General features: G+C 36.1%; 1 protein-coding gene across 1 annotated transcript; it reads right to left on the reverse strand.

Annotated features, from left to right (window-relative positions):
* Positions 1-3425: 3425 nt before the first annotated feature.
* Positions 3426-4382, reverse strand: LOC140523560 (olfactory receptor 2T11). Its single transcript, XM_072638379.1, has one exon. It carries the CDS (start codon positions 4380-4382, stop codon positions 3426-3428), a length of 957 nt encoding a protein of 318 aa, XP_072494480.1.
* Between the last annotated feature and the right edge of the window lie 8284 nt (positions 4383-12666).

The raw sequence follows: 12666 nt of genomic DNA on the forward strand, positions 1-12666 counted from the left end.
ATACCCCGTCTTTGTTTCTCTTCTCAGTTCCTACTCAGATATTTTCTGGATTCCTTTCTTAAAACATTATTCATTTCCAAAGATATATTTGTTTCTTACCAGGTTCACTCTCTTAAAACTGTGTACACTATATGATCCAACAATAATACTACTAGTCTATACCCCAAAGAGATCAATTAAAAGAGGAAAAGACACATATGTACAAAAATATTTATAGAAGGAATTTCTGTGTAGCAAAGATTTAGGAACTGAGGGAATGCTTATTAACAAAGCTGAACAAGTTATGGCATTTGAATGGGATGGAGTACTATTGTGGTATAAGAAATGACAAAGGGGATCATTTCAGAAAAACAGGGAACACCTATCAACTGACACAAAATAAAGCAAGGAGAACTAGGAAAACAACATAAAAGCAATATTTTAAAGACAAACAACTATGGTAAACTTAGTAATTCTGATCAAAACAATGATGCACTAGAACTCCAAAAGACTCAAGAAAATTGCTTTCCATCTCCACATCGAGAATCAATAGACTCAGAATGCAGATGAAAACACATTTTTCATTTTTTCAGGTTTGAGGTGAACAAAAGATCAGAGAATCATGAATAAAGTTGATAATTTAATCCATAGGAGATAATGAGATAACCAATTAAACAATGCAGAGGGAGAAGTCTGAGGAAAAATTCCTTGTGCAACATCTTTGACAAGCAGTCATCCATCCATTACCCAAAGATCTCTAGTGATAGGGAATTCACTTTCTAATAAAGCAGCATTTGCTACTTTTAGATAATTGAGTGGAGCTGATGGACCAAGCCTTGGGGTTCACAGGAAAAGATAGGACACTGGGAAGTACCCTAGAACCAAGAAATGTCTAAACGGATTTAGCATAATAATAATAGAAAGTAGTAGCCTGTATTGTACCTGAATTTATAGTTAGAATACGTAAGTTCTTTATCTCACTTATTCTGCAAATTCTCTCACTTATTAACTGTATGAACTTGAAGAAAGTTCCCAATCTCTTTAAGCTTCAGTTTTCTTACTTATAATATTAAGGGATTGGACCAAATTATATCTGCTGTCCTAGGGTTCAAATCCAGGTTTTCTGCTCTGGTCTGACTAATCTGATGGATATCTTATCCTGTGTCTATTAGAAAGAGATCCAGGGGTTCTAATGAGACTTCCCAAGTGATGTCTGAATAACAGTCTAACATGAACATTTGGGGACAATAGATTTCAAAACGTTCTGTGAAAGGCTAAGTAAGACGCCATAGATTGAAATTTTACAGTTGTAGTCAGTCCAGCAGAGATGGAAAACTCTCAAAAATGAAGGTTTATTCCACTGTGCCTTGAGGTATTTTTTGTCTAACTGTACTTCCCTCCCAATACATTTCCGAGCTCATCAAATTTTCGCTATACTCTACTGAATTTGAGTAATATCTTGAACTTGTGACATGAATCTTGGAGAATCATTCAATATTCTTGAATTCTTGAAACCAGCAACCTTCAATATTAAATTCTACAAAGTCACATAAAGAGAGCTACACAAGTACTAATTATCAGGACAATGTTATGCCACTATATGACCACAAGGTGGCACCGGAGAGATAAGATAATAAAGTATCAATTCCCGCCCCCCCCACCTCAAATTCAGAGAAACTTAGAATTGCAGTGCTTGTGCTTTTCCTTCTTCTCAAGCTCTTCTTTGAGACATGTGGTTGTGTTTTTCCTCTTTTGTTGTTGTTGGTACTTGTTTGCAGTCATGCAGAGGACACAGGTAAAAAAATAGGAAAAAACATAATTAAGCTGGTGCCTCTCTGCACAAATGAATCCAACCAAAATTATTGAGTCAAAGTAAAAGTCTCTAACACTTCCATATCATTTTGTTCCCAAAGGAAACTTTGTTTCCTAATAGCTAAAACTGAAAATTATAGTTTCAACTTTCCATTCCCCAAATAGAATTTTCTATTATAAAGTATAAGTGCCAGATTACAAAGAAGTCCCCGTATTTTTCCTGCAGTTCCCTTGTGTTTTCAGAAGCTTCTAAAATGTGCTCCAAGTGGCTTGTGTGAATCTTGTTCTAAGCACTTCAGTCCAAATCTGTCTCAGTTCCTAAAATCCCTATTTATGTTGATGTCACCAATGTCTTATTTGCATAGTTCAAAAATCTCAATTTTGGCTTCTTTCTCACCAGTCCTACTTCATCTCACATCTAATTAATTGTCAACTTCCCATTGCATAATTCGATTATGTCATTCCTTTGCTCATCAACTTTCAGCTATCTGTAACCTATAAAAGGACACATTCTATGTTCAATCTACCATTCTGGCCTTATTTCACTTTACTAGTGTTCAATAGCTCCATGTTTCAGTCAAATTCAGTCACAGCTTCTTGGCTTCATCTTGATCTTTCCCACTTCTGTGTACTGACACACAATATCATCACCACTTCCTGAATTTTTTTTCTCTTTTATCTTTCTCTTTTTTTCTTTTTTCTCTTTGTCTCTTTTTTTTTTTTTTTGTCTTTTTTTCTCTTTTCTCTTTTAAAGGTGTCACTCTGGACACACTAATTGTGAATACCCTGCTTATTTCTGGAATTCCAGAAGGTGACAAATATTCTTACTCCCAAGCAGTAAAAAACAAGTGATTGTCAACCACTCAATTGCTTCCTGCATCTTGAATGAAACTGAGACACACTTGAAGGTGTTTGAGATGATGATGAGGGAGTAGTTTTGCGATGGTGATAATAGTGGTGATTACGGTGGTGATGGAATCTATGAATGAAAGGAGGAATAAACATGAAAAAATTTATTAAGTGATTACTTGTTAAGCTCTCTACTAAGTGCTGGAAATAGAAATTTTTAAAATTGGATATTCCAAAGGAGCTCATATGTTAATTAGAGAAAATAACCCATATAAAGGACTTCAGCTGCATGTCAAATGAAAAGGCCCAGAAATCTTAAGGGTAAAGATTTGGACAAATGAAAAAGTTCCTTACTGTTTGTAAGCAGATCGTTTGACAGTTCTCAGGGGTCTGGAGGACATAACAATGGGATACACTGTAGGATCCAGAAGATGTTGTATGAAGTGACAACATGTATGGCAAAATGTGGCAGTCATCCCTCTAGATAGCAGGCTTTTAGTTAATTACTCTGAACTCATGGTGGTATGAACAGATAAGTCACTCTTTCCACCAGGCACCCCCATGTAGTCTGGGCAACTTGGGGTCAAGAAGAATCAAAGAAAAGGTAAGTAAGAAAGTTAATCCCTTTTGTCACTTGCCTTCCAGGCTGCTCCATGGGGTCTGGAGTCACAGAGTTTGTTGAGGAAAGGGCTACTGGAAGGCAAAGGGGAAGTGCATCATCACTGGTGGTTATTCCAACTCTGCCACACTTATGTGGTCTAAAACTGGAGGATTCATAGCTGATATTATACATCACTTGCTGTAATTTTCTGTGTGGGGGAACATTTCAATAGGACTTTCTTCAGTGCTCCCATGACATCCTTGTTCCTGAGACTATAGATCAAAGGGTTAAGCATGGGTGTTACAATGGTATAAAAGGCTGACACCACCTTGTCCTTCTCAGGGGTATGGTAAGATAGAGGCAGCACATATGTATAGAAGGCTGCTCCATAGAAGATGCTGACCACAGTCAGGTGAGAAGAACAGGTGGTAAAGGCTTTCTTCCGGCCATCTGCTGAACGCATACGATGGACTGTGAGCAAGATGAGGGAGTAGGAGGTAGAGATTATAGAGATAGGAATGAGAAGCATTAACACGCAACATATATACATGAGAGTTTCATAAAGGGATGTATCTGCACAGGCTAACTTGAGGACTGCAGGGATCTCGCAGAAGAAATGATTGATGGTTCGAGAGCCACAGTAAGGGACATTCATCGTGATAGGTGTGAGAAGGAAACCATCCAATGAGCCACCAAACCAGGAACCTGCAGCCAACAGAAGACACATCCTACGGTTCATGAGGACTGGGTACCTCAGTGGATTACAGACAGCCACATAACGGTCATAGGCCATGAGACCCAAGAGGAAAAACTCAGAACCAATCATGGTCAGGTAAAGAAAAATCTGAACTCCACAACCCACAAAAGAAATTGTTTTTTCCTCAGATACCATATCTACTAGGAGTTTAGGCACAGTAGTGCAAATGAAGAGGGTATCCATAATAGAGAGCTGGCTGAGCAGGAAGTACATGGGGGTATGTAGCCGGGAATCCACCTGAATTAGAAATATCATAACCATATTGGCTGTTATAGCCACCACAAAGATGGAAAAGATTACAGCAAAGACCACTCCTATGACCTTGTTCACAAGCAGGCCCAACAAGATGAAGTCTGAGGATGAAGTTTGATTCTCTGGTTTCATTGCGTCTGATGGATCAATTCCCTAAGGATACAAGGACAGAGAAATCAGGGAGGCTAATGAAATAGGCTATACCAAGGGCACACATTCTTTACTATTATGGCCTATGAATTTAGACATTTTAGCATTAAAGAAATTGTAAAATATATCACCTGTGAAAATTAAGTAGGTGAAGTTTTTTCTTATTAGAGCAGCTTTGATTTTCAGTATTCTTTCTCTTGAGCAATTCAGAATCCATTTAGCCTCCTCACACTACCAAACTTACTAGCTCAGCTACCACAAGAAAATAATAATATGGAAAAATAATTCCCAGTAGTGTGTTATTGACTTTAATAAAACACCCCTTCCAGGAGTCCTGACCTTTCCTTTGCTCAAGTTTCAGAGGAAAATAGGCCTTTTCTTTTGGTCAAGATTAACCCTTGTCAAGGGCTAAGTAAGCCCTTTACTAACTAAATTACTTGGGAAAAAATCTGTACAAGGAGTCTCCACTTCCTCTCCTCGCATTCCTTTCTAAAATTTCTATAATCTGCCTGTCATCTCATCATTCATCTGAAGTAGTTCTTTCAAAAATTACTAATGAGCTCTTAATTAGTAAATTTAATATTCTTTTCCCAATTTTCATCTTTCTTGACCTCTCATAATATTTAACATAATTGACTAGCTTATTATCCTTAATATTATCTTCTCTGACTTTTCATGGCAGCCCTCTCTCTCTTAGTTGTTCTTCTACCTGTCTGATCAACTTTTCTTGGTTACCTTTAACATTATCATCACTATAAATATCCCCCCATGGCTTCTAAGTGCTTCTTTCTCTTTTCCTTATCATCTCTCACTTGCTGATATTATCAACTCCCATGCTCCCATGGGTTAAATTATCATGCCTTTTCAGCTGATTCTTCCAGCTCTAATCCTGAACTCTAGCCCCACATTATCAACTCTTGATTGGACATTTGAAGTTGAACATCTTAAAGACATCTCAAAGTCAGCATGTTCAAGAACAACTCATTATTTTCTCCCCAAATTCTCTGCTTTGCTGAACTTCTCTATTAATATTGAGGGTCCCACTGTCTTTCCAGTTATCCAAGCTTGCAACGTTGGGGATGTATTTGTACTTTTCAGTCTTATCCTATATATGCAATCAGTTGCCAAATCTTTCTGTTTCTTCCTTCAAAATACCTCAATACATTCCCTTCTCTCTACTCACATAGAAGCTACTCTACTTTAGGCTTTCATCACCTGTTACCATGGCTTTTGCAATATATTTACTTCTAATTGAACTTCTTCTTTCAAATGTGTCTCAACTCTAATTCTTCCTTCACACAACTGTGAAAGTGATTTTTCTAAAGTGAAGTTCTGATGTCATCTTCCTACTCAACAGATTCCAATGGCTCTCTATTGCCTCTGGGATCAAATATCCTCCTTTGTTTGGCATTTAAGTTTCTTCCCAATTTGATACATTGTTATCTTTCCAGCCTCTTTTCACATGACTGTCCCTCAACACACATTCTATGGTTCAGTCATGCTATCCCACTTGCTTTTACACACACACACACACACACACACACACACACACACACACAAAATTACATCTCCTGCCTCCATGTCTTTATAATGGCTATGCCCCAGCCTTGGAATGGTTTTCTTCCTAATCTCTTCTTCTCAAATTCTTTGTCTTCCTTTAACACTCAGGTCAGATACTGTAAGACCTTTAAGATCTATCTATCTATCCATCTGAGAAGTTAGTGCTTTCTCTTACCCTTCAGCTACTCATATGGCTCATGTATCCCAAAGCACATACATGTGGCCTCCCTCATTACAAGGTAAGTCCTTGAAGGCATGAACTGATTTTTTTTAAATTGTTTGTGTCTTCAAGGCTTAGCACAGTCCCTGACACATAATAAATGCTGAATAAATGCTAATTCACTGATTGTTCTACAGACTTTTGATTCTTTTTCTCAAATATTGAGTCTTTTCCTTTCTAAAGAATAAACTTAAAAAAAAATTTCCTTGACTCTATCTCCTCAAGCTACCTAACATTCTTTATCACTTATCTCCAGTCATCAGTAAACCTCTCAGGCTATCAAACTATAATTCAACCCCAGTCACTACTAAACTACTAAAAAGTAGTCCATACTCAATTGCTCCATTTCTTTATGATTTCTAAGTCTCTAGTAAGATGATTTCCAGTTTCACCACTCTACTGAAACTACTATCCCTAATGTCAACAGTGACCTTTTATTACCAAATCCATGAGCTTTCTCCCAATATTAATTCTCCTTGACATTTTTGTCATATTTGATATTGCTGACTCTCCTTTTCCTTCTGGATGCTCTATATCTATTGTCTTCCATTGGCACTGCTCTGTCCAGGTTCTTCTACTTGTGTGACTGTTCTCTTTTTGATAGCTTGTCCTGAACTAACCCACAAGGCAGGTCTATGAGTGTCCTTCAAGATTTTGATATCCATCCTTTTCTAGTCACTCCATATAATTTCTCTCTTGACAATTCCATCTACTCTAATGACTTTGAAGATCACTTGAATGTACATGCACCTCAATTTCCCACAGTCTCTTGTATAATCTCTGCCCTGAGATATAGTGCTTTCTCCTGTATACTTTATATGTAGTATATATAGATATATCTCTATTTATATAGGTATTTACATGAATCTGTCTATCTATCTAGTATAAAAAAAAAAGCCTGGATGTTCACCTGAAACTTAAACCCAACATAATCAAACATTTCATTATACTTCAACATACTGAACCTGGCAACACCACTTTCCCAGTTTCCCAGGCTTGAATCCCTGAAGTTTACATTGATTTGCCTAGTTCCTTCCCCCTCCACTATCCATTCAATAACCAAGTTTTGCCAATTGAATCTCTAGTATTCACGTCCTTCCACTTGCACTGGTACTACCTTTACTATGTAATTATCACCTCTTGCCTGAACCATTTTAAATGGATTCCAACAGATCTTGACTCCAATCTCTTCTCTCTCAATCCTTCACCCATTATTTACACAATTAATGAAAACACCCTTCCAAATGCACAAATTTAACCAAGTCACTATCTTGCTCAAAAATATTCAGTGACTCCAGAATGTCAGAAGGAAAAACAGAAACTTCTTAGACTGTATTTAAAGTCCTTTATAATATTGTTCTAACCAGATTTCATTTATTCTTTATTAACCAGGTTTACTTCATACTGCTTCCCTTCACATGGTCTATGATTCAAATGAATTGGATTACTAGCTTCCACGATATCATGTGGCATTCTGCTGCCTTCATGCATTTGTATATGTTGTCCTTCCCAAGCCAATGTCTAGAATAACTCTATCTGTATCTCCATATATTAAAATGTATCTCTTCCTTGAAAGTCTAGTTCAGGTACTACCTCCTTCATGAAGCCTTTCTTAATTCTCTCAGTTGAATGTGATCATTCCCTCCTCAACTTTTCCTTGAGTACTTTCGTCTAAATCTTTCCTATGCCTCTATAAAATTTGTTTGATACTTATTTGCATAAATCTCTATTGCCAAGTACACTGTAAACTTCCAGTGAACAAGAAATATATCATTCTATATCTTTGTCTCCCCAATGACTTAGCATGAACATACCTTAAAGAGCTGTGGTTTCATGAGATGTGGGGTGGGAGAAGTCCTGATCAGGAAATATTTAATGAATGCACATCAAAACCAAGCTAGAATTTAGTAGACAAGCCCAAGTGATTTGCCAAATTACAGAGAAGGTAAGAGTCTTACATGGTGTCACACAGCTAGTTTCTCAGGAAGAGTTTAAACTCATGTCTTATTGACTCCAAATACAAGCATTTCACAATGTAGATGCAATACATGCTTGCTAAATTGTCTTGACTTCAATTAATTTTATTTTAAAGAAAATAACAAAGGGTGATGATTATGGGAGCATTTTAACCTAATCTTGATTCTTCTCCTAAGGTGCTAAGCCAGGGCAAGTCACTTTATATTTCCGAATCTCACTTTCTTTCTTTTTAATGAGAAATTAGACTAAGTGACTCCCATCTACAGGAAATGGAGATCTCAGAGAACAAGAATCCCTGCTTAAGTTTGAAATTTTCATTGCATCAGTCAGACTCCAATCTGAAAGCTTAACAACAAAAAAAAAACAACAACAAAGCACCAAGTTCTCATGTGATTCAGTATAATCAAGTCACTATACCTTCAATAGACCTAAGAAATTATATTTCATATTGGAAGCTTCAAAATGAATTCTAGAAACAAATATAATAGAAATTCATTTAAATAGTTTATAAAATTCATTGTAGCTCTTGTCATTATGTAATATTGTAATGAATACTTCTAGTGTGACTGATGATTGATTAAGGTAGTATAAAAGCACTTTTAAAATCATAAAGCACTGAAATGTGAACCATTATTTTTTTCATTATTAACATATGTTGTTCAGTTGTGTTCAACTTTTCATTATGCCAAGGAACGTATAGCCCATAAGATTTTGTTGACATAGATATAGGAGTGGTTTGCCATTTCTTTCTCTAGTGTGTTTAGGCAAACTTAAGTTAAGTGACTTCCCCAATTGGGGTCATACAGCTAGTAAGTGTTTGAGGCTGGATCTGAACACAGGTCTTCTAGACTCCAGGCACAGTGCTCTAGTCACTGAATAATCTACCTGCCTCTTATTAACATATGGTACTCCATAAAATGTTTCTGCATTTAGAAAAGACATTTATAATAAAAGAAAAATAATATCTCTAAGTTCTATTCCAATTAAATTTTTCTCTAGTGTTTAAGTATTATTGTCAATTATTCTGCTTCATATACTCTATGCTGCAGTCAGATCAGGGTGCCTCAGGAGATAGTGGGTTGAAGCTCACTGGAGATCTTCAGGAAAAGTACATATGACCATTTCCTCAAGTTTGTGATGGAGACAATTATTAAGTTTAGGTTAAGTTAGATAGCCCCTAAGTTAATTTCCAACACTGATTTCTTTTCCTTTTCCTTTTTTTATTTCTCTTCTTTTTTGATTCTTTACTTATGTCATCAGAATAGCTACAGGGTTAAAGACTGTCTGCAAAATTACAGAAGGTTGGAAAGCTGAGACAATGGAGGGAAGCTAGATACTGATTTAAAAAAAGAAGATACACAAAAGTGTGCTATAATCCTGAAAGAATGCAGTCAGAATTACTAAAGCTGATGGTGAGTTAAAGCTGGTGAGGAAAAGTATGAAAGAAGAAAAAAGGGGGGGGGGTGTTTGAACTATTGGGGCAAAAATAGAAGTACCACAGAAGGAATGAGACTTGCTCAGCTTGTACAGACAATAATAGAAAGAAGAGAGAACTACTTGATTCTTAATTTGCTCAGAGTTTGTGTCTTTGTGTGTGTGCGTGTGTGTGTGTGTGTGTGTGTGAGTATGTGCAAGTCACGTGTCCAAGGAAAGAGAATGGGAAGGAAATTTGATCATTGCCAATTAAAATTTGTGATAGTGAAGGGAGAGAAAGATAAACAAAGTCTGACATGCACTTTTCATTTGGGGGAGAACAAATTTCAAGGCATTCTATGAAAGGCCCTTGCACTGAGATTATACTGAGTCATTTAGCCCAGAAGGAATGAACAACTCTCAGGAATGAAATTCTGAAAATAAAAAATGAGATTATTCCAATAAACAAGAAAAGTGGATTTTGTCTGAGAAGACTATAGAGGATGCACAAAAAAATTAATCAGTCTACTTAGATTGTGAAAGTACATTTAAATACATGTAAAACATATATGTTAAAATATCTGGAAATAGCAGGACTGGAAAATAGTTTTGAGAATGCTAAAAATGCAGAATAAGGTGAGAATAGGGAAGAATCCTAAGTATAGACACAACTGGGTTTTTCAAACTCTATTTTGGTAGAAGGGATAGGACTACAAATTGGGGAGAATGGAACAATTATAACTAAAAATAGGAGACAAAAACTGTACTTTTAAAAAATCTCTTCTGTATCTAGGTAGAGAATTACATTTGGATTGGGAAAGATAGCAAAAATTTCTAATCAGTAGTTGATACTCAAGGCAGGACATTGGAAGAGACACTTAGAACTACACACGTATAATTCAAGGCACCAGATCAGCTACATCCTTGAGCACTCAGTGAAATCATAAATAGGATTGCTTAGTCAGTAATATCTGAAAGATTTTGAAGAGGTACTAGAAGATTTTGGAAAGGCTATATGTTGATCTGATTTTCAAAAAAGGAAAGAATATAGATTCTAAAAACTATAAACTGTTGAGCATGAATTGGCATATGTCAAAAGTTTAGAATTTATTAAAAACATGTCAAGTGACTATTTACAAAAAGGAATCAGGAATCTCACCAGCTTGTTTTGGTATCATAATTAAAACTCGCTAGTTGAACTAGGGTGTTTGAGTGGTTGAATTCTTTTGGTGCAGATTCATGCCTCTTTCCTTGAATTTTGGGGCTCCCAGGACCCCTAGACTGCAACATACCTATGAATCTTGAAGACTGAGAAACTGTGATCAAAGTGAATTCCTTCTCAGGGGTAGCATTTTTCTTAACTGGTAGATTATGGATCAGGAGTAGGAAGTTGACTGACCCTGTGACTTAATTGATGTAGAGGACTCCTAGAAGAGGAAACTCCTTTTCTGATTCAGGTGCCCAAGCCACAAATCTAAAAGAGAATGACTCCAAATTATCTTCAAGCACAGCTTCAAACACAACTTGAGCATGTGTCCAATTGGAATTCTTAGAAGAAGTGAAGAAAAAAAAAATTTTTTAAGAGTTACAAAATATTTTACAAATGAAGAGTTGCAAAACATTTTATAAATGAAATGAGGGTGATAGTGGAAAGAATTAGAAAAGAATTGAAAATTAACCATAATAAAATTTTACATAAGCAACAGAATCCTTGAAAATTAGAATGAACCAAAAAGAAGTTAATGATTCTCTATGTGACAACAGGAAATATTAAAGCAAAATCAAAAAACTTAAAAAGTAGAAAATATTAGGAATTAAATATGTAAAAGAGCTGAACTGGAAATGTGAATAAAGCATCTGTGTCTCCTGGGAAAGTTCTGGAAATTTCACTTTCTTATGCTCATGTCTATCAGAAAATGTACACCTTCACTTGAGCCTATGTAATGTTACAACACAGAATAAACATCTTCAGGATATTAAAAAAAGAAAGAAATCTGTCATTCCCAAAAAGCCAGTATGGTTTCAGTGAGAAAAGGGCATTAAGTTTAAGCTTATTTTATTTTTTTGAAAGTGTTACTTAAATTGGTGGATCAGGGAGATTCTGTAGATATAACTTACCAAGATTTTGCCAAAGTATTTTGATAAAGTATTTTGTACTATTCTTATGAGAAAGGTGGAGAGGTGTAGATGGCATGCATAATCAAATGGACTTGGAATTCATTGGATGGCTGGACTCAGAAATAGTTATTCGAGGTTCAAGGTCAACTTGGAAAAGGAATTCCAGTGTGATTCCTTAGCAATCTGTTCTTGACCCCGTATGATTTAACACTTTTATCTGTAATTTGCATAAATACATAAATCTCAAAACACCCTAGATGATAGAATCAGAAACTGAAAAGATCTTGACAAGTTAGAACAATAGGATGAATCTAATAAAATTAAATTTATTAGGGATAAGTTAAAAGGTTCACACTTGGGTTCAAAAAATTAGGTTTCCACATATAATATGGGGTGGGTATGTTTGGACAATAGTTTATATAAAAAATTTGATGGTTATGCAATTGCAAACTTAACATGAGACTAAAATGCAAGAGAAATGCCAAAAGAGCTAGGGAAATTTGGACAGCATTGAGAATTATGGCTTGTAGGAATAAGTAGATAAAGATCCCTCTCTAATCTACCAAGAGTGATCATATCAGGAGAATTGTGCTTTGTTCTTAGTACTCCAGGTTAAAAACAATAATTTACAGCTGGCAAGAATGCAGAGAAGGGCAACTGGATGGTAAAGATTCATGGAGGGCATTACAGTGGTGTTCAAGTCCTTGAAGAATTATCGTATAGAAGATGGATTGGACTTGCTCTGCTTGGCCTCAGAAGATAGAGCTAGGAATAATTTGTAGCAGGGAAGCAAGTTTAAGTATGATGTCAGGAAAACCTTGCTAGCAATTAATGTTATCCCAAGTCATTACCAGTCATTTGGTTCCCCTTGGTAGTGGTATTCTAGTAGAGGCTGGCTAACCAGTTGACAGAAATATTGTAGAGGAGCTTCTTCTTCAGCTCTGGGTCAGGTTAGGTATCTACTGTGGTCTCAACACT

Source organism: Notamacropus eugenii, chromosome 2 (assembly GCF_028372415.1).
Source record: "Notamacropus eugenii isolate mMacEug1 chromosome 2, mMacEug1.pri_v2, whole genome shotgun sequence".
In the NCBI taxonomy this organism is placed as follows: Eukaryota; Metazoa; Chordata; class Mammalia; order Diprotodontia; family Macropodidae; genus Notamacropus; species Notamacropus eugenii.